The sequence below is a fragment of the Carettochelys insculpta genome, chromosome 4 (assembly GCF_033958435.1).
Source record: "Carettochelys insculpta isolate YL-2023 chromosome 4, ASM3395843v1, whole genome shotgun sequence".
Classification (NCBI taxonomy): domain Eukaryota; kingdom Metazoa; phylum Chordata; order Testudines; family Carettochelyidae; genus Carettochelys; species Carettochelys insculpta.
In genome coordinates this window covers 48,617,541-48,640,018 of record NC_134140.1, presented here as the reverse complement: position 1 = coordinate 48,640,018, position 22,478 = coordinate 48,617,541, and the positions used below count along the sequence as shown (strand labels likewise).

Sequence of the window (22,478 nt, the reverse complement as noted above, 5' to 3'; positions counted from 1 at the left end):
TTAGCTCTGTGAAAGAGACAGTCCATAGCAGTGCCATTGCAGGATAATCACAGGGTAACCAGTTGTTTCCTTGCACCTCATTTTCTGTAGTAAGGTAGTAATTTGCTTTAAGCCATTAATGTAAGGCCAAATTTTTACCTACTCATCACTCATCTACTTGTAAGAAGGAGTACTGTGGACAGCATCAGCATCTGCTTACCGCTGTGCTTCCAGCTCCAAGGTCTTGGGGGCATTGAAGTGAAGGCAGGCTACGTTACTTTATCTTATGCCTCTGTGTGACCACTTGTCCTAGCCCACATACGGATGGGATTTTTAAGCATGCTCAATGCTGACTAAACACTATTCCTATTTATGTAAATGGGAATTTTATTGTTGACTTCATTTTGAGTAGAGTTAGGCCAACACTGTAAGCATTTTAGAGATTGTCTCCTCTGATCCTTTATGAATGTCACTGTCTAAGATCAATCAAACTAAAATAAATAGTGTGTCAAGTGGTGCTGTACTAGCTATCCACAGCTTTGCCACCTCAAACCTGATATACACTTCCCCAATTGTCCAGGCTTAAGTCATTTCTAAGTAGGAATGGTGTTAGTCCTAAAAAATTGTATGGTAATATCGATCTTGATCACTTCAAATTTCATTATGGAAAACTTGTACTTAATGGGATTAGATTTGAAATTGACAGCTGGGACTGTGTCTCAAATAGAATGAGTCCCAGATGGCCAAAAATTTAACTCTTTTTGAAGGTGTAACACTTTAAATGACAACATAATATGTATAATGTTTTCTCAAAAGATAACCATGTAGAGAGGATTTTTGTTGGTTTTTCATTTTGTTTTATCCCAGCTCCATATTTATCTTCAAATGTCTGAATTTTATTGCTGCAGATCTTGGAACCTAAGATGTTTCGCTATGCTCACAAATTGGAGGTTCAGAGAAGTGATGGGATACTGGGTCAGCCTTCTCCTTTGCCACATCTGTATTCTGTGTCATATTATCAACTTTCAGAGGAATTAGCAAGGACTTACCCTGAGCTAACTCTAGCTGTCTTCTCAGGTACAGTAGAGCATTAACCAGGCTTGTTGTAATTCTTGGAAATTTTGTATCCTTGTTTTCTATAAATGAATTGCAAGTTGGTTACTAAGAACTACAAATGAATTTTGAGAGGAGAAGAATGAGTTTGTGACAGGTACTTTGGTTTTTTTTTTAACATCTTTGAAATGTTTTCTATGAAGTGAAAATGGAGTGAAACCTTGCAAATTACTCTGACTGTTCTATTAAACAGTCTGTGAGGGATCACTCATCACAAACATAAATTTTAACATTGTTTTTAAAAATTCTCTGCCCAGCCCTTCCTTCAGCTTAGAGTTTCCTTATTTGCTATGGATATCCTTGACAACACATTTTTCTAAAATTAAAAACACATGAATTTAGTTTTTCAGTTCAGTTTCAAATGATTAAAGGGACACTCATGTTGATTAAACAACCAACACTGAAATAGCTGATAAAACACTGTAATTGTACAAGAATCAGTTTTTTAAAAATAAGCACTGAAAAAGCATAAAGGAGCAGGTATATTTGAAAGGGAATTCCAAGAGCATTCACATACCAACATGTTGGCCATATCTATGCTACAAAAATAACTTTGAAGTTGCTTACTTCGAAGTACAACTTCAAAGTAACAGACTTTGAAGTAGAGTGTCTACATACACCTTACTTCAACGTACAGCACTACTCCATTCCCGGGAACGGACTAAGGAGTTTGAAGTTGGGCTCTCTTACTTCGAAGTTAACAAAGTTACTTCAAAGTAGCACCTAACTTCGAAGTTAACTTCAAAGTTAGTTCCTCCTGTAGACGCATCCATTCTGTTCACTGTAAAGTATTGCCCATGTCACTTCTTGTTCTCACACTCTTCAGTTCACTCACTGGTAGTGTGGGAAATTGCTTAATGTATGTTTCCACTTAGTTTAGGAATAAATGATGCATATAATAAACAAGTATCTTTTAAATCTTCTACATATTTTTTTAAAAGTTGTATTGTTTTGAAGCACCTGTTGCTTGTTTATGCAGTCAAAATTAACATTATAATTGTTTTAGAATGTTATGTGTGCTAACCTATCTGCAGTCAAAATTATACACCAAAATAAGCACAATAAAAATTGAAAGCCAAAATTGGAATCCTTTTTTTATCCTGCAGTGCTTGGCTCCATAATCAAGTGAAATATTTTATAGTAGTCTGAAGTAAGATGTGAAGAATCTTGATTTTCACATTGCATCAACATAAATAAAATATTTCTATGTTAAACCCAAATCCCACAAAAGAATCCACATGTCAGCATCTTTGAGGAGACCTCTTTTTAACAGAACTCTGCAGAGATAAAAGGCTGCCTGTGAACAACAGTCTGGATCCTGCCTACAGCGTTACCACACGCTTGGCTGGAGGCCTTCTAACATCCTTTTATGAAACTAGGATGCTCTCCCTGCCCCTTGCTGGATGAAGTCCTGGGCAGATGGAAAACACATTATGAAAGCATGCTAAACCATGGACCTACTGATGATTGTCTAGAGTTATGTGATATGGCAAACTACACAGTTGCACACCCAGGGACTAACACTGATCATCCATCACTCAAACAAGTAAGAAAGGCCATCCAGAAGTTGCAGACCTGGTGATATTCCATCCAAGCTACTCAGAAGTGCCTTAGAAACAGTGCATGTGTGCCTGCATAGACACTTGTTAAATACGTGGGCATTAGTCAAAGTACCAACAGAATACAAAGAAGCCCTTATATGAGGGCTGAGGATCTTGCACTGAATGAGGAGCTACAAGCAAATCTCATTGTTAATGGTCCCTGGAAAGACTTTCACTTAGTCCTGTTTGGTAGATGCAGCTGCTCCTTAAGAGAAACTGTCACCCACAGCAAATAAATTGCCTCTCTGGATGGTCAACAGTGGACATTATCTTTACCCTCCAACATCTAGCTGAGTTGTATGCACACTTTAACCACATGCTTCGTGTTGAAATGTGCAAGATCAAAGCAACTCTTGATTCCATTGACAGGCAGCACTTTGGATCTCACCAAAAGCAGTCAGTGTACCAAATGTTCTCTTAAATCTGATGCAAGTGTACATATTCACAGCTATCTGTGCATTTCTGCACACCCTCAGGTGTGTGGCAGGGATGTGTTTGTGCCCTGGCACCGTTCAGTTGAGCTGTTGACTGTGTATTAGGATTTTCTACTCTATGCATCCGAGTCAAGGTTGGTCAAGAAGTGTTTACTAGTCAAGACCATGCTCATGACACTGCTTTGCTTAATGAGAAGTGGAAGAATTTCAGCCTTGCCTTCAGCTGTCTAAGTCTACACGATGCCACTCACATGATGGGGTTGAAAGTGTCATGTCAGAATATTAATGTCCAGAACTCTGTGGCTTGGACACCAGAATCACTGGTTCAGGTGGATTTGAGTACTCTGGAGAGTATTCATAAGTTTCTCTATTTAGGCTACAAACAGACTTCAAACAGTCACAGTAAACTGGACGTATTTCAGCAGCCTTCAGTAGTGGGCTCAGATTTGCTTCCATCAACAGAATCTTAAGCTTGGCCTCCTTGTCTTTCTTGGTTCTAGGTTTAAAGTCTGAATTTGACACTGAATTGTGACATGTATCCCCAAAATATTTCAGGTAGCTGAAACGTGGATCATTCACTGCTGTCAGCCTCTTGCAGAACTGGCAAGATATAAATCCTGATGAATGAGCTGTGCCACTGCAACAGTACTTGTACCCATGAACTGAAATGTTTTCAAAACACTTAAAAAGAAATCTTGTATTTATAAATAAGCAAAAACAAATACTAACTATATACAAACAAAGAAGAAAAAATTGCATTAGGACTCCCATTCCAACACCTGTTGTGAGCAGGGAGGAAAAGAGTTGTAGATGGCACAGTTTTTTTTTATATCACCATGCAGCAGCACAAGGCAGCAGAGGCTGCATGAGCCACTGACAAGGTACTGCTGAGGAAAAAAAAAATCTGACAGCTGAGCGCTGATTGTGACTACTCCTGAAGTAGAATGGATGTGTGCAATGATTTGAAGTACAGTAGTTATGGAGCATATAAGTGACTGTTTCTTTTGACTTTCTGAAAATGTCATAGGCTCTTGCAATATCTGGCATTCCTTCAATTGCTTATTATATTCATATATGACACTTAGCTCTTCAGCCACATCAACAGGATGGATAAGAGCACACCGGTGCACTGTATTCTCAGATTCTCAACGCGTAAAGAGATGTACACCTGATTCAAAATGGTACAGCCCACCAGGCTGCCTCTGATATCGTGGATATGCAAGATTGAGACAGATTTGGAAACTTCAATACGTGGTCTCTGGTGTAGTCATGGTCACGCTGGCTAGTGCATTGGTCCTTCATAGACTCTGTGTTTGATTGGCAGAGCCCTTTGAAGGATTGGGGCCAAGTATATTGTAGCATTAGTTATTTGTTGAGTTCTTAATATATTTTGGGCTACTGCTGAGGCTCCTAATGGTAGTGAGGTGAGTTCTGTGCTAAGGTTTTTGTAGACAATGGGTAGTACTACTTTTAATGGGTAAAATTCTGAAATCATGGCCTACTTAATAGAACCCTGTCTTGCAAAGATTTAAGCATTCCTTGACTTTACATACTGCATTGAATTCTGGTCCTGCTGAATCACTGGGTGTTTTGTCATTGAATTCTGTTGGGGCCTGGATTTCACATTGTGACTTTAAAGACATGCATAAATCTTTTGTATGGTCAAGACTTTAGACAACTTTAAAAACACTTTATGTAGTTTCTTTAAGCAGAAAACTTTTGACATGATCTATTTGATTTATAACTATCTTGTCTGTTAGATTAATAAATATAAAATATTTAACCCTAATACATTTTAATTGGTTTTCCATGTAAATTGCAACTGAAATTTTTACTCACTTAACTGTTTTTAATCTTTCCATGTATGGGTTTCCTTCTTTATAATTTAACAATTTTAAGTTCACTTAACATTAAATATGAATGTGTCAATTGATACTATCTGCACTTCCAGCATTCCAACTCTGCAATATAATTTTGTTCAGCAAAAGGCTTGTTCAACTGAAATCTGTGTCCTTCCTTTGGATTATGAGCACGCTTTTGCTCTCAATTAAACAAAAATAAATCTTCAATAATAGTATTAATGTATTCTTGCAAGAAATACTAAAACTGTAAACCTACTTCTACAGAAACTTTTCTAGTAATATTTACGGATGTGTTTATTTTTGAATAATAGAGGTAAGCCAGAGAATTCAAACAGCACACCCTGCTGGGAGACAGGTGATGCTGCATTATTTGCTACCATGGATGAACAATATTGAATTAGTAGATCTGAAACCTTTGCCAACATTACGACATCAAGATGCAGATGAAGAGGATTCTTTAAAAGATAGAGAACTGATGGTGAACAGCAGACGCTGGCTAAGAGGAGAAGGCTGGGGATCACCACAAGCTACTGCTATGGTTTTAAACAATCTGATGTATATGACAGCAAAGGTAAAATCAGTATTTTGATATTTCTTGTTTGTTTAATTCAGTGAATTGTTAAATTCTGAATGGGAAGAGGTGCAGTGTAGGGCTACTGATGCCAGTTAGTGAGCTTTTATTAGCAAACTGTCTTCCGCAAATGAAATTCTTCATTACCATGCTGTCAGCTTATGGAAAACTTTTCAGAAACCAGTTTTACAAATTACTTGTGGGTCTATGAGCTACCAAATAATTTAATGAGTATTCTGGAGAATATTAAGAAAAGCACGTGGCATGCTAATGATCCTATAAAAATAGTAGAATAACAGGTTATTTTTAATAACATCTGAATGATTACAGCCTTAAAACTGTGACAGAGAGAGAGCCCCGTTGTCTGTATTCTGCCAAAACAAAAAGGCAGTCATGGAGCACTTTAAAGACTAACAAAATGATGTATTAGATGATTAACTTTCGTGCGACAGACCGACTTCTTAAGATCATAGGCTTACCAGAACAGACTCGGTATATAAAGCACAGAGGTTCAAAAATTACAGAGGTCCTTGATAACAATGTTTGGATCTCTGTGCTTTATATATTGAAGAAGTGGGTATGTCCCCACTAAAGCTGATCCCCTAATAAATTATTCTATTAGTCTTTAAAGTGCTACATGACTGCTTTTTTGTTTTGGTAGCCTTAAAACTGCTGTTCTGTGGTTTAAATAGATAACTTGTTTATGTAACCCTAAAAACTAGTTGGTGAGACAACCTCAAAGGTATTGCCCAGATTGTGTGTGTGTTCCTCTTCCTTCATTCTCCATGTTTGATTTTGTTTTCTGTTTTCTTTCGTCCTGCCTCCAGTTAAACAATGTTTTCTTTATATTCTCTCTCCGTTTAGTAGACTACATCTTTCTGTCTCCTTCTGTTTATCTCTCTAAAAACCATAAGTTCTGAGGGTGATGTGGAAGATTCAGATAGGAGAGAGAGATGGTGGTGGTTACAGGCTAATCCTTTTGCTAAATAAAGGCTTCCTTGTCTTATTTATTTTAAGTATCAGAGCAAAGAAAAGGAGAGGGTAAGGATATCAGTTCTTCTACCCTGTGGCTCCTAGTGGTGAAAAGCTGTTGTTTTTTTGTTTTTTGTTTTTTTAACTAATCAAATCAGGTAGTAAGCAACTTCTGGTACATTGTCTCGGACTGTTAGTATCTGGGATGCATTAGTAAAACCCCAGCAGTGGCACTGAGATCTGGATAGCTGACCAGTATGCATTGCAAACTCCACTGTCACTCCTTGCTCACTGTAGTGACCATCAGATAATTTGGGAAATATGTTAAAGCAGCTGAGCATTCATGGGTACTTCAGAAATGGATAAAACATAGCAGTTGCTCCTAGGTGTTTAGGTTTCCTTTTTCTCAAGCCTATTAAACTTATTCAATAGAAAAGCCTTGTTGAAGTTATTTAGGTTTTTGAACTTTACAAAAGGTGTGTTTGATTTTGTTTTCTAGTATGGTGATGAAGTGGCATGGTCAGAGATAGAGAATGTCTGGACTACTCTAGCAGACAGCTGGCCAAAGAATCTGAAAATAATTTTGCACTTCTTGATCAGCATTTGTGGAGTGAATAGTGAACCCAGCCTCTTGCCTTATGTAAGTGCTCAATGCTATAGTCTCCCCTCATATGTTTATTTCTTTAAATTTTTATTTTGTGTTTAACACCTCCTCACTGAAGACCACTAAATAGATTAATAGTAACAAAAAGGGTCATGGTATTGCATTCTAATACAGCATAAGGTTGATGCCATCCCATTGTGTCACAGTATAACAAATCAATGCTGTGACCAGATCAAATTCAATGTCTCCCACTTTGCAATCTCTGATGTTGATATGTATGTTCTATTTCAAATTATCTTCTAAAAATGCAGGTATTCTCCCCAGGAGAAGACTTTCCCTTTAAGGCATGGTTATACTTTTATGATTTCCTCTATTCAGAAATGCATCATGATTTCTAGTAGTATGCTGTACTCCCTTCCACTGTTCCCTGTAAGTGGCACACTTGAGCAGCCACCCAGCAGAGATTCAGGTGCTGCCCAGCTGATTAGCAGACCACTCACAGCCACCCACAGTGGGCAGCATGTTTCTATTGGTGGTGCACATCCACACATGCCTTGGTGTACAGAACAAAATTTATTCCATCCATAAATGGAAAAAATAGAATCTTTTGTCCTCCTTGTATTTTGTTACCATCGTCCATGTTCTTGCACCACCATATCGTACTGAATCTTTAAAAGAAAGCTCTATTTTTCACTAGGGGTCAAAAAGATAGGTATTCTCATGGCTGATACATTAATACATGAGTAGTAGAATACTGTAAGGGCTGCCTATTGGCCTGCATAATTGTGGAAAAACTGTTCCAGGGTAGAGTGATATAGGAATTATTTCTGGATGGAAACAAGGGGGTTATAGGGTAAGCAGGCTAGTTTTACCAGTGGATTTTGAGAAAAGGGCCCCTGTGTTGAAATTTGTGATATAATCATCAGTAACAAGCAACATGCTGCCCATAATTCCTGCCATCTTTTAAAGAGGGAGGTCTAGCTCAACCACCTCATATCAGAACCTGGTATAATCTCCTATACACTTGGAACCAAAGTGATAACAAAATAACCCCCATGGTACTCCACATTAAAAAGCTGACAGAGCAAACATCTGCCGCCAATCTCCGAGTTCACACTGAAAATGCAGAAAGAAGACATTGAAGAGTGACCCCATCCAATTTCCAGGATCTGTAGATGCCATGCGATGAATTCACCTAGACATGCCTTTTTTCTAACAGCAAAAAATTGAATACCCCTGCCCCTTTTCTGAGGCCCTGCCTCCCACTCACTCTTCCCTCATTCACTCACTTTCTCCCATCCTAACACACTCATTTTCACCTGGCAGGGGATTGGGGTATGAGAGTGGGTGAGGGCTCTAGTTGGGGATGCAAGCTCTGGGGTGGGCCCAGAAATGAGGGGGTTCAGGGTGTGAGAGGGAGTTCTGGGCTGGGGCAAGAGATTAGGGTGTGGGAGGGTGCGTGGGATGCTGGCTCCAGGCGGCATTTACCTCATGCAGCTCCCAGGAAATGGCCAGCATCTCCACCTGACTCCTAAGTAGAGAGAGAGGCTGGAGGCCCATGGGCTGCCCCTGCCCACAGGCACCAACCCCACATTCTCGTTGACTGTGGTTCCCAGCCAATGGGAGGTGTGGGGGTAGCCATTTCCCAGAAGCTGCCCAGAGCCATGTAGAAAGCCTGCCAAGTCTGTACCAGCTGGACAACAGCCTGTACCAACAGCTACCAGGGCCCCTTTTCAGCTGGACATTTGACAACCATAATGTTATCAGAAGCTGCTGATTGTAGCAAAAGAATGACCAATTATTTTATCCATAACTAGAATAGCAATTGACAGTCTTTTTCTGTTTTTCAGCAATGTGAGTTTAAAGTACTTTTCTTTCTTTCAGAAATATAACTTAAAATTTACTGAAATAGGACCTTAGATCCTACCTTGACTTAATATGCAGTTAATAAAATATTTCATTTGATTAGTTAAGATCTTAAAACATGAGGGACTCAAGCACCTTGAGATTTAAATATATGCTGTTTTGTAATATTGGCCCTCTAACAAGAAAAGAGATAGAGGTAACACAAGTAAAATAAAGTTCATGCTATCGTTAAAAGGCTGCTGTATAAGGAAAAGCATAGGTTTCTTATGTGATTTTACAAAACTGAACTGAAATGCATCTTGTTTTTAAGATGCATTTCAGTAAAATCATTATTTCTTTTTTTTTTAATTTAAATATGTCTCTGTGATATATGTAACAAAGATGCAGCAGTGGTAGTGTATGAGAATCAGAAAGTGAATCTGGATTAAAGATGACAATGACACTTTTTATAAGTTTGTATGTCCGTTGTCCAACTTAAATTAAATTCTAAAAGTAAACAATCACAAGAAATGTTTAACATTAAAGTTTGTAACTTTTTTAAATATTTGTATTTTAGTGTTATTAATCTAATCATTTTTTAGTCTGCACGATATTTCAGTAAAGAATCTTATCTTTGTTTCTGTTTTGAGTTTTATTCCTGGTGACAGATACTTAAGTCATTACAGTTATTCTTAGAACTAAGGTATGTTACATAAATCTTCACATGTAGTAAGTAATAAATGGTATGTATCAAAAGACAAAGAATTGTGGTGTAAAGTTTACTTTCTGTTTTTCCCCTCATCTTTAAAAGAAATGTAAATTCAATCTCATTTATCATTGTTATTTTAATGGCAGGTGAAGAAGGTTATAGTCTACTTGGGTAGAGATAAAACAATGCAACTTTTGGAAGAACTGGTGAGTGAACTACAGCTTACAGATCCAGTCAGCTCTGGAGTCACTCACATGGATAATCCACCATATTACCGCATCACTTCCAGTTACAAAATTCCTTCAGTCACTTCAGGTGAGAATTCTTTTGACTACGTTATTACTGTGTTTCAGTTGTTATTTTCTGTTGCTCTGAGTTAATTGGGAAAGACAAACGAGATTTAATATTAATATAAATAAAAAAAGCTTTTTTTCTTTTTCATATTTAAAAAACATCTAGACCTATTAGTACCATTGCATGTCAAATTTGCCATTCCTTGTTCCTACAAAGATCTCACTATTATTAAAAGTTACGAAACTGAGCTTAATTATGGATTTTTCACACACATTCTCTTTGTGTGATCCTATGTAAACCTTGTTTGCATTCAAAACTGAGTTTTTAAATCAATTTAGTTAAACTAATGGAAATTCTTAAATCAGTTTGTACCAAGATAATGTAAATTGGTATCTTACTGACAGAAGTAAAGTCTCTCTAGGCCTCCGTAAACTTACTTGAGTGTCAAAATATGAATTTGTACTGATTCAAATAAATCATTTACAAGCAGCCCTGGGGCAGCAGCATCTCTACTCCCAGCAAGCGGGGCTGCGTGCTGTTAGAACGGCTGATCCCCCAGCCACTATCAACTCCTTTGGTTGTGGCTCTCTGGTCCAGCAATATCTTTGGTCTGTGGTGATGTTGCTGGATAAGAGAGGTTCAACCTGTAGTTTGTAGTGTCTCTTCTCTAACTCTTAAGTGTTAGACACATCTTTAGAGATGTGTGGAGTGCAGCATATAGAAAAAGGAAGAAATACATATCCAAAGCCCTTTACAAAAAATAGCTTTCTACTAAATCCACATTGTAAAGACTTATAGACAGATCCTTTATATATATGCGCACGCACACGCGCACTGCACACACACACAAACTGAATATATTAGAAGCGCATATCTTCAAATATAAATTGTAACTATTGTTTTTCAAATTAGTAATAAATAATCCTTAATTTATATTTGAATGTATGCCACTGAGTGTGGTGAACACTAAGGTAGTATCTACCTGACCGTAAAACACATGGGCTGTGTCTACACTGCAAGAATAACTTTGAAGTTGCTTACTTTGAAGTTGTACTTCGAAGTAAGCAACTTAAAAGCAGAGTATCTACACACACCCTACTTCGACGTAGGTCACTACTCGATTCCCGGGAATGGAATAAGGACTTCGAAGTTGGGCTCGCTACTTTGAAGTCAACTTCGAAATAAGGGAAAATGTGTGTAGACTTTCTGCTGGCTACTTCGATGTAGTGCTTAACTTCGAAGTTAGTTCCTAGTGTAGACGCACCCATGAAGTGGTCCTGAGTCACCTGACTTGGGATTATGGGGCAATGGCTGTGGAGCTATAAAATTACAGTGCATTTTAGTTGTTTATGCTGTGGCTGGAACCTAGACTCCGCTATCCCAGGGGTCTCAGAGCCCAGCCTCCAGTCCAAGCCTCTACATCCATACTGCTCTTTTAGAGCCCTTCAGCCTCACTCACCCTCTCCCCTTTGTGGCTTCCCCCACCCCAGCAGGTTTTTTATTGTAATGTAAATGTACCCCCTAAGGTTCTTACGTGGTACTACTAAGAAAATAGAGAATCAGGATTTTCAGAGGAATTCATACATGGCATAAGTTTATAAATATTTTTAGTTATCCTCATCAATTTTTCCTCTTTGTACTTAACTTACAGGTACCACTTCCAGTAGCAATACAATGGTTGCTCCCACAGATGGCAATCTTGACAATAAACATACAAAAGATAGTATTGAAGAGAAGTAAGTATCTCCTCATAGAGCAACAATGCTGTGTAATGACTATTGATAGCCAATATAAGTAACAGCTGTCTGATCAATTTCTCAGTTTATAGTTTGTTGTTGTTGTTGTTGTAGCCAATCAGTGTGTGTTCGCAAATTTCAGGTTCCTGATTGATTTTATTAGGGAGCAAGAATGCGTATATTTCTTGATCTCTAATTTACTCTTCCAGATTTGTAGATACTCTTTGTGTGGACCTTCTATTTAAATCTGTCCATGCTATAAAAACATCTGTTACAGTATCAGCCCCTCAGGATTTGTGTAGCTGCTTGTTTATTTTTACAGGCTTGTCTACATGGAGAAATTTACCAGCAGAATTATACCATCTGTATAATTGTTCTGGTTTAAACTCCTCATTTTGACACTCCTATTCCACTGTCAGTGTCCATAAAAACTGCTTTTTTCTAATTTAGGTTTTGTCAATGTGAAAACCTTATGAAGTATAGTTGAAAAGTGCATTCTTACTCTGGAATAAGAGTGTTCACACAGAAAGTTATACCAGTAGAGGTTGAACCTCTCTCATCTGGCATCCTCAGGACCTGACCAGTGCTGGACTAGAGAATTCATCGAACAATGGGAGATCAATATTTTCTAGCACATTACCCACATTTCCACTGCTTATTGGGCTCTTAGGAGACATTTAGAAGTAAATGACAGCTCAATAACACAGAATGTTGAGAGGCAGGACTGTTGGCTGTTTAAAAAAAAAACAAACTATGGGACCATGGGAAATTTGGCCACACCCACGTTAAGTGGTCGTCTGGCTTACTAAAATCATGCTAGATTAGAGTTTGCTGGACAAGAGAGTTCCAGATTAGAGAGGTTCGACCTGTGTCACTACATTCATGTCATTATTCTGGTATAGTTGTGCCGGTTAACGTCCCGAAGTATACAAGTCTCCTGATACAAGAAAATGAAAATGTCAGGTTGAATGAACAGGGCTGTCTGGAGGGCACTTTGCGTTGGGCCCCAAAACAAAGCAGTACTGGGACCCCACACTATAGGTTGCAAATGCAGTTCATTGAAGTTTTGTCCACTCATCTCTTTTCCCAAGTCATGACATGGGGAAAAGGGCCATACTTAAGTGATGCTGTGAATCCTATGCATCACATTTCAACACCCAGAGCATGGAGCTGGTTCCAGTTCCATGAGATAGGAGCTGCTGTTGCAGGGTGAATGTGAGGCAGGCTCATTCTCTCACCCTGTGGAGAGCTCTAGCCCTGTGGCAGTAGCTAGGGAGCTGCAGGGCTCCTCCCTGCTGCCCATAAAAGCTCAGAGCATGGGGGCCTGCTGCCTCATGCAGTAGGGGTGCCTCACAGCTCCTTGGAACCTGCAGTAGGTGGCAGGACCCTGTGGCTCCCAGCCACTGAAGCTAAAGTCACAGATGTCTTTGGAAGTCACAGTTACCATGACCTCTGTGGCAAACTCATAACCTTAAAATGAGATCAGTTTGAGTGTAAGCACTTTTGGAGTAAGAACCACTCTTGCTATGTTTGTAAAATGTCTAACATGCTGTTAATAATCACTGTTTTCCTTTGAAATATCTATTAACCTAAGTTTTTCAACCTCTCTATCATGTTTTACTACAAAATTGCATTGTATTGACTATTGTGTTACTTCATATGTACATAAACATTGTATTCAGCTAAATATTAGTGCAGATATTCTAAAGAAAATGCACTATGGCAACAGTTTGTCATTGAGATACACAAGGTGGAATTACAGGATGAACCAATCCAGTCTGGCAGTCTCTAATCTGTCATGATTTCAGTGAGCTGCATGTCCACTTATCATGGGTGTGGCCAAGCTTCCCTCAATCCCATAAAATTGGATTACAGCCACCAGTCCTGGCTTTCAGAGTTTTGTGCTGCTATTTAGCTCTAATTTGCCCCTAAATGTCTTCTAAGAGCCTATTAAGCAGTGGCAGTGTTGGTAATGCTGCTAGACAATATTGACCTTACCTGGTTTGGCACTGGTCAGGTCCCAAGGGTGCCAGTCTTGAGACGTTCAACCTGTACGATCTTGGAAAGTAATCCTGACTGATTTAATAGAAGGTGATGGGTAGGTTTCAGTATCCTATCACAAAAATTTATAGTTTTTGCAATAGAAATTATTATACATTGAAAAGAATCTCTCATGTAAAGCACTAAATTGTTGTATCATTTTAAAACCAAACAGACTTGTAATTAACACTCATGCATTCTTTTGTTTAGCTATGTGCATCTAGATATCTACAGTGGGCTGAATAGTAATTTGAACCGACAGCACCATAGATTAGAATCTCGCTACAGCAGCAGCTCTGGAGGATCATATGAAGAGGAAAAAAGTAATACACGTTTTTTAAATATTTGCATGAAAATAACGTAGAATTTTCAAAATATTAAAAACTGTTAGTTAAAGATTATGGGACAAATTCGTACCAAAGAATGTGACCAGGGACTGAATGGAACAAGAGGTGAAATAGGATGCTTTCTCATGTATTCAGGCGAAAGATCTTTTTCCCCCATCCTTTAGTCCAAATATTGCAGTCCTAATATTGCTGCTGAAGTTGCAGCTAATAAAACAGACACTCATTTTCCATGGCAGGATACAGGACAGGATGGGAAACCTGATGTTGTGATTTCTGTTGCTCTTTCTTTCTAGAGTGGGCTGTGAGCATCAGTTTTTGGTTTCTGCTCTTCCTAATTCTTCTCCACCTCCTTCACAAATAGTCATCAAGTAGCAAAGAGAGCATCCTACTCCCAAATTCCCCATTTTCCCCCTCAAAAACAAGTGAGGTTTTTTGTACAATCATATAGTAACAAATTATGCAATTTAAACCTTCAAAATGTTAATTCCTTTGAACGTGACACTGTGAAGTCCTTCAGCCAGAATGGGGGTCCCTAGGATCATAAATGTCTATGTAACACGTTTAAGACACCAATAGCTGGCAGATGTAGGATTGGAAGAGAAATTTGGTGCCATAGCCAGAATAGTCTGAGCTGGCAAAATGCTGAAATTTTCCACATTGTTGGGTCCCATTTATCCCTGAGTTGCACACTCTTGGAGCCCCAGCTTGTGATGGCTTAGACACAGTTGCTGCAGCTGGAACCAGCGTCAACACCATGTTTCTGCATCCACTGACAATCGGGGCAATCTTCTCTGTCATCCACACAGTTACTTGAAACTCAGTATGTTGTGTCTCTCCTCTCTCTCTCGGTGGATAATGAATAAGATGTCTTCATGTCAATATACTGTACTAGGATAGCTACAGCAGTGGGTGCCCCTGAAGAAGGAGAACCTGGAGAGCTGGGTCTGAGGCCCTTGAACTGCAAGTTCAGTTTGGCAGCCAGTCTCCACCATCCCATGTGTGTCCATAGGGAGGTGCTTCCACAAGCATAAAGATGAAATTGCTCCATAAACCAATCCCAAATCATCTACTCAGTTGGGGTTGCAAATTTGCATGTAATTACCAGTTCCTGAAGGTTGGCTACAAACTAGCAGGCTGATTCTCTGGAGTGTTTGACTGGCCACAGAAACTTAACATGCTGAAGTATAGCCAGGGGTGTGAAATGAAAGCGTGCTGCACATTCCCTTAGTGCCTTTTGATATGCCTGTTTCCAAAGTGAAGATCAGAAAACCTTTGCTACTTAATGCCTTCTGTAAAAATGCAAACGTCAGGTGTGTTTCCACACCAATGTCCATCAGGTACACTTTGAATGCTGCAATCCTACAACTGGTGCAAGAAACCTCTGCCAATAGTGACCCCCACACCGTCTGTGGTGTCTTGGGGAGGCACATGTTAGCAACAGGTGTCACATTTGCTAGAGTTTTAAGCCTCACACTATAGAGGAGTGGGACACAGGCTCAAGACTTTGCCTATGGAGCTGGTGTTTCCACCAACACGAGCTGTCATGCTTGTGCTCTGTGTATAGTACTGCTGCTTTGGAGTAGAACGCTCAGCCATGACCATTGTTGGACCAGCAGAGAGAGATCGATCTTCCCCGCACTGTCTCCTGAAAAAAGATGCCCAGCAGAGGCTGTTCCCACTCTTGCAAAGGCAAGAACAGTGCTGGAGGCAAGGCTGGACCTCAGAAATATCTCATTCCCTCCAAGTAGGTTTCAGTCAAGTGGGTCAGCTTTCATAGGGAAGAGCCAGCTACATTAGCTAGTGGCCTGAGAGCCCAGCACCTAACCATGCCACCATCCCTGAAGGCCCTCTGAACAGACATTCTGTTCCTTCTGGTGCCATCCATGCTGATGTCAACAGCTCCCAGATCAAGGGGTAAGCCTGCTCTGTGACTGTCTCATTCCCCATCTGTGCGGCTCTGCTTTTCTGCACAGGGAGCATCTTGTCAGTGCTTTCCTACCCAGAGGCACCACATCTAAAATGTAGGGCTTTAGCTTCAACACAGCCTTTGGCACAGGTCTCCTCACTCCAGACACTGATTATGCTCAAAGTGCCCATCACCTATGAGGTGATGCAGAACAGAGGCCCATGTGACTCCACATCCTCAGTACCAAGAGCATTATGGTCACTCATTCTTAGTATGACACTTATGAGGGCCATCAGAGCAACTACAGATACTGGTCTCTGACTTATGGGTTGAGGTCTTCTCTATGGAATATGCACTCTCCATTGTGCACCACTCTTGTTCCCACTCCCATTCACTTGAGACTCTGGTCACTAAGTGTTTGGAGTAGATTACTGAGTTTGTCATAGATCTGCCAAATACTATCACTGGGATCCTGATGCAGTAGGTCATCACATGCATATAGAACCCTCATAGAGCAAAGAAACCAATGCAGCTGAGACCAGGACATTTGGTCCACTTGATTATGGTCCCAAGCTTCAAAATCAGACCAAAAACGTTTTCTGGCAGATCAAGGTCCTCCGCCCATATTATGGACCTTTCCAGTGGTACTGAAAAGTTTATCAGTGAGACTCCATTTCCAGGTGGCAAATTATCAGGCCTTTCTAAGATGCTATGATTTTAATACCTGCCAATCAATGGCCAGATTTGACAATTCCCTCCCAAAGGACATGATGAAGAAGCCAGGCCTCCTCTTGAAGGAGAGACAGGGAGTGGTAAGGGCTGTGCTGTAAGCAGCTTCCAATGCAATGGACTCTGAAGCATGGACCATGACCTCTACCATATCCATGTGGCAAGTAGCATGGCTCTTGTCCTCATGACTATCAACAGAGGTCCAACAATCCACCCATGAACTACCCTTTGACAGTCGTGCTCTCTTCAAGCAGGAAACAGATGACCGAATTAAATGGCTTCAAGGATTCTAATACTGCACTCAAGACCATAGGCCTTTATGTCCTGGGGCAGCAGTGGGAGCATTTTAAAATGCAGCCTCTGCACCACAGTGGGGCCAGTATAAACAATAGTCTGCTTCAAGGAAGGTTAAGGTCCATTGGCGCCCAGCAGCCAGACCTCTGCCTCCTCCCAGGTTGGTTCCATCTGCTCTCAATGCAGGCTGAAATTCCAAATTTGAGGATTCACCCCAGCTACCTTCCAGTATACTACACCTTCCTGCTTCTCCAATTGGCTGTTGTCTTTTCTCCTAGCCTGGATGTCCGTAAATCTGACTTTTGGTTCCTCAGCATAATGGCACAGGGCAAGTGTCAGAGATTAACGTGCTGACCTCAGAAATGCCATATACTGTCCTTTGTAAGGACAAAGTTCAATTGCAGCCTCATTCATTTCCACATCAACTAGGACATTCCTACTTGTGTTCTGCACTAAGCTGCATAACTCTGTATAGCAGAGGTGCTTGTATGCCCTAGATTTCTGACAAGGGCTGGCTTTTTACCTGTAGTGAACCATGCCTTGACACAGGTCTGTGCAGCTATTCATTGTCATGGGAGCTTGGATGAAGGGCCTCCTAATCTCCTCTCAGAGAAACTCTAATTGGATTACCTCCAGCTTCTGGACCTGTTATGACTTTCCCAAGTTCTGCTCAGTCCTTTGGTGAAAGCCTAGTCTGTCAGAGTGCAGGCTTCTTTGGCAGCCTTCCTGGTTCATGTGCCCATTCAGGACATCTGTAGGTCTGTGACGACATGTTCATGCCTCTTTGTACGATCACCCAGCAATCCAGAGATGATGGGTTTGGCAGAGTGGTGCTTCAAGCTTCAAAGCCATGAACTCCTACTGACCTCCCAGGGATACTGATTGGGAGTCCCCTAACGTGGAATCAACATGAACAATCACTCGAAGAAAAGACAGTTCTTCCATAACTGGTGTTCTTCAAGGTGTGTTGCTTATGTCTGTCCCATGACCCTCCCTCCATCCTCACTGTCAGAGTTTCCATCAAGAAGGGACTGAAGGTGGAGGCAGCCAGCAGTGTCCCTTATATCATGCTATAAATCTGCCACCCCAGAGGGCAGGAGAGCCTGCCTCCTATGGGTACAACTGAAGGAGCACCACTGCACGTGGTGAGCATGCACACCTAACATGGAATGGACATGAGCAACACATCTTGAAGAACAGCAGTTATGGAAAATAACTCTCATTTCTCAAATACTACAGAATTGACTTAGTAGAGGTAAGAGACCAAACTGGAGAGCAGTAGAGCAGTCAAGCAATTAAAAAAGTGCCATTTATTTAAATACTTGGCAATTTTGCTACATTTTCAAATGTATTCATTTCAGTTACAACACAGAATACAAAGTATACATTGCTCACTTTGTTTGTTTTGATTACACGTATTTGCACTATATTTATATTTGCAGTCCTATTTCTTGTTCAGCCAGGCATGCATACGAATAGGTTTGATTACAATTTGTAGGAGATGATACTGCCCACTTCTTGTTTACAACATTACCTGAAAGTGAGAACAGGTGTTCACAAGGCAGTTGTAACTGGTTTTGCAAGATATTTGCATGTCAGATACACTGAAGATTCATGTGACTCTTTATGCTTCAGCCACTATTCTAGAGGATTTGTGTCAATGCTACTGACAAGTTCTGCTTGATAACAATCCAAAGCAGTCATCTACAACCTATCATCTGAATTACATCACCAGCAGAAGGTTGACTCTGTGTGTGTGTGGCGGGGGGTGGGTGCTTTAGGTTCTGTAGTTTTTGCATTCGGGCATTACTCTTGTTCTGAAAGTGTGCTCCACAGCTCATCCCTCTCGATTTGTAGATGGGACTTCAGATTCTGAAACCTCAGGTCAAGTACTGTAGCTATTCTAAGAAATCTCATATTAGTGCCACCTTTCTATTTCATTAAATCTGCAGTGAAAATGTTCTTAAAATAAGTATGTACAGTAAGCCGCTGACTTATGCAGAGGTTGAGGTTTTGGCAACCCCTCATAAGTTGAATTTTCACATTACTCAGAGAACCAGGAAAATGACCCTCTCAGCAGCACTGGTCAGTTTCCCCTCTCCCTTGGGTGGGGAGCTGGGAGCCAGGTTGGTCAGTTTCCCAGCTCCCACAATGAGGCGCATAGCCGGGAACCAGGTGGCAGTGATGTGCTGGTCAGTTTCCTGGCTCCAGTCAGTGGAGGGGAGCCAGACAGGCTGCTGCCTGGTTCCCAGGGACCAGAAAACCTCTCCTGTTGGGGCAGCAACCAAGTGTCAGGCTGCTGCCCCTGACAGGTGCAGTTTCTTCCTCGAGTGTCCCCATGGGTGCTCCACGATAGGTATCGGGCTCGCCCCGGCGCCGCAGATTGGATCTTTCCAGCAGTTTCTGCCGGACCGCGCATGCGCCGGCGCACGCCGCTCCCCTGCACGCTCCCAGCCACGTGTGCGATCCAGTCCCCTCCAGTTCCTTCTTAACCGCCATCGGCTGCAGACGGAATCTGCTCAGGCTGCGGCCAGAGTCAGCGTATTTAGAGTTTTTCAGAGTTTGAGTTTTCTTTCAGAGTTCTTAGTTAAATTGTTTGTTTCTTTATTGCAAAAAAAAAAAAAAAAAATTATATATAAAGTAGAAAGTCTTAGTAACAAGAGGAGGAGCAGAGGCACCCCGGCGACGTGAAGGCCAGTAGGCCTACTGCTGCGGCAGGCTGGAGTCCGTGAGAGGGGAACAGGCACAGAGAAGGTGCTAAGTACCCTATTAACAGCTCAAAGACTCACCGCAATGTCCTCTTCAGGATTCAAGAAGTGTGAGTCCTGCCGCGAAGCTATGCCGGCCTCTGATGGGCACAGTCAATGTATCAGATGCCTGGGGGAATCACACGTCACCCAGAAATGCTCCTTCTTTGCAAAGCTCATGGCCAGAGCCAGAAAGAACAGAGAAATGTGGCTGAAAATGCTGCTGTTTGATAAGGCCCTCCAGCCAGACGTGCCAGAGAGGCCTTAACCGGAGGGACCCACAGGGCTCCATAAAAGGAAGGCGGTGTCCCTCACCCCCTCGGTGCAGAAATGGAGGAAGCTCTCTACAGCCTGATCCCTGCCGGCGGTCACAGCGAGCGGGATGGGCGTAGCTCACAGCCCCCAGCCGCAGTCACAAGCGGGCGGCAGCACAGCAGCGCACGTGGCAAAGGCTGAGCCTCCGATTACTAAACAGCCGGCCTGCGCATTCAGAGCGGCGGGCAGGCAAGCGCCGGAACCGGCGGCACTGCCGCAAATGGCACAGACCCCCACAGCACCAACTGTGCAGGGCCAACAGGCACGTAGCCTGCAGGCACCGGAGGAGACCACCCGCGCGGCACTGCAGATGAGCGTGCCGAGCGCGGCGCTGACAGCGGGGCCGAGATCTCTGGCACGGGGAGGGGAAAGGCAGCAGCGAAAACCCGGCACCACAGCCCTTCTCCGGACAGGGCTGTAGGGCTGCTCTCAACAAGTCCTCCCCTTATGCTGTGTACACCAACCAGGAGACATGGGTCTCTCCCAGCCTACCCAGAGCCTCCTTCCCCTTTCTCCAACCAGCCTCACCATGGCTCGGGCCACCCTCGCCTTTTCTGGGATTTGACCCTCTGGAGTACTACCACAAACCAGTTTCACCATTGTCTCAATCATCCAGACGATCTCTCTCCCCCAGACATCGGGGGTATGCACCTCGAGAGTGGTCCAGGTCTCCATCCCAGGAACCGTGCCCATGCTGACACGGTCGTCCTTATCACGCTGGGCAAAGACACCACAGGCATACACCCAGGGACAGGTCCCCCTCGACCACCCAGTACCCCCACGGGCACTCATGGACAGGGACGGAAACACAGCTGTCTCAAGGGGAGCTGATTTTGGAACCCCGAGATTTTCCCTCGCAAGCTTCTAGTGAGAGGGTGTACCACCGGCAGCAGGACCCTGAGAGTTCAAGGGAGGTCTACCCTAGTGGTTCCTCCTTGTCCTCCCCCAACGAGGCTATGGCCCCCGGGGATGTTGTCCCCCCGGATGACCTCAAACAGTTCCAGGAGCTGTTTAAAATGGTGGCTTTCACGCAAGGCATCCAAACAGCAGAGGTGCAGGAGAAGTACCACAAGCTCCTCAAAAACCTGAGGCCTCTGGCCTCGTCCAAAATCGCTATCCTGCTCGACGAAGCAATCATGGAGTCTGCTACTACCATATGGCAGACCCTGGCTTCCTCTCCACCTATAAACAAGAGGGCGGGTAAGAAATACCTCATCCCAGCGAAGGGCATGGAGTTTCTGTTTAGTCACCCACAACCAAATTCTCTGGTGGTAGAATCGTCTCAGCAGAGATCGAAGACTTCCCAGTACAAAGCGGGGGGAACGGACAGAGATGCCAAGAAGCTAGAGCTGTTTGGCAGAAAGGTATACTCCTCCTCCACCCTGTTGCTGAGAGTGGCTAATTATGCAGCACATCTAGCGAACCACAATTTCGACAATTACTCCAGGCTTCCTTCTCTCATGGATTCGCTTCCAGAAGATAAGAAGCCGGTGCTGAAGGCCATCGTGCAAGAGGGCTATGCAGCCTCAAGGATGGGAGTCCAGATCGCCCTGGACGTAGCGGACATGGCGGCACGCTCAACGGCTATGGTAGTGGTCATGCGCAGGGAATCCTGGCTCCAGACATCGGGTATCCTGAGGGATCTGCAGGCAAAAATTGTCAATCTCCCTTTCGACATGCAGAAGTTGTTTGAAGAGTCAACTGATTCGGTCCTTCATTCCAGTAAAGACTCAAGAGCCACACTCAGAACACTGTGTATTTATACCTCTCCATACAGAAAGAAAAAGTATTACCCTCAACAATGGCGATACCCGTACCAATCTCAGCGTGCTAAGTACCAACGGGGCTACGACCAAGGGCGGCATCAACAGCAACAGCAGTATAGAACTCCCAGGCGACGTTCCCAACAAGGCCATGCATCCTCGGGGCAGGCCCAAAGGCAACAAGTTTGACGGACAGGTCGAGGGCTGCACTATTACTACCATCGCGCAATGTCATCCACAATTAATGTTCCATCATCGCCTCCGACCGTTCCACTCACAATGGCAAAAGATCACCACAGACAAGTGGGTACTAGAGATCATAGCCATGGGTTACGTGATCCCCTTTCAGTCCCTCCCACCGCCGAGACCTCCGCCCAGGCCTCATTTCAGGGATGCCTCCCACGAGGCAAAACTCAAGCACGAGGTGGACCACCTGATGCTTCTAGGGGCGGTCGAAAGAGTGCCGGAGCAACTTCAAGGGAAAGGGTTTTATTCACGATACTTCCTCACAGAGAAGAAAACAGGAGGCTGGAGGCCCATCTTAGATCTTCGAGGCCTCAACCGGTACTTGCGCAAACAAAGCTTTCGGATGATCACAGTCGCCTCTATACTCACGG

At 42.6% G+C, this 22,478-nt stretch overlaps 1 protein-coding gene across 8 annotated transcripts in view; it reads left to right on the top strand.

Moving 5' to 3' along the window:
- FRYL (FRY like transcription coactivator) overlaps positions 1 to 22,478 on the top strand; it is a 352,830-nt gene that overhangs the window by 236,902 nt on the left and 93,450 nt on the right. For all 8 annotated transcript variants that reach the window (XM_074992742.1, XM_074992743.1, XM_074992741.1 and 5 more), the window contains 6 exons: positions 888 to 1,056; positions 5,301 to 5,560; positions 7,032 to 7,172; positions 9,837 to 10,005; positions 11,636 to 11,720; positions 13,971 to 14,083. In XM_074992742.1, coding sequence (XP_074848843.1) covers positions 888 to 1,056; positions 5,301 to 5,560; positions 7,032 to 7,172; positions 9,837 to 10,005; positions 11,636 to 11,720; positions 13,971 to 14,083 — 937 coding nt within the window. The remainder of the gene's footprint in view (positions 1 to 887; positions 1,057 to 5,300; positions 5,561 to 7,031; positions 7,173 to 9,836; positions 10,006 to 11,635; positions 11,721 to 13,970; positions 14,084 to 22,478) is intronic.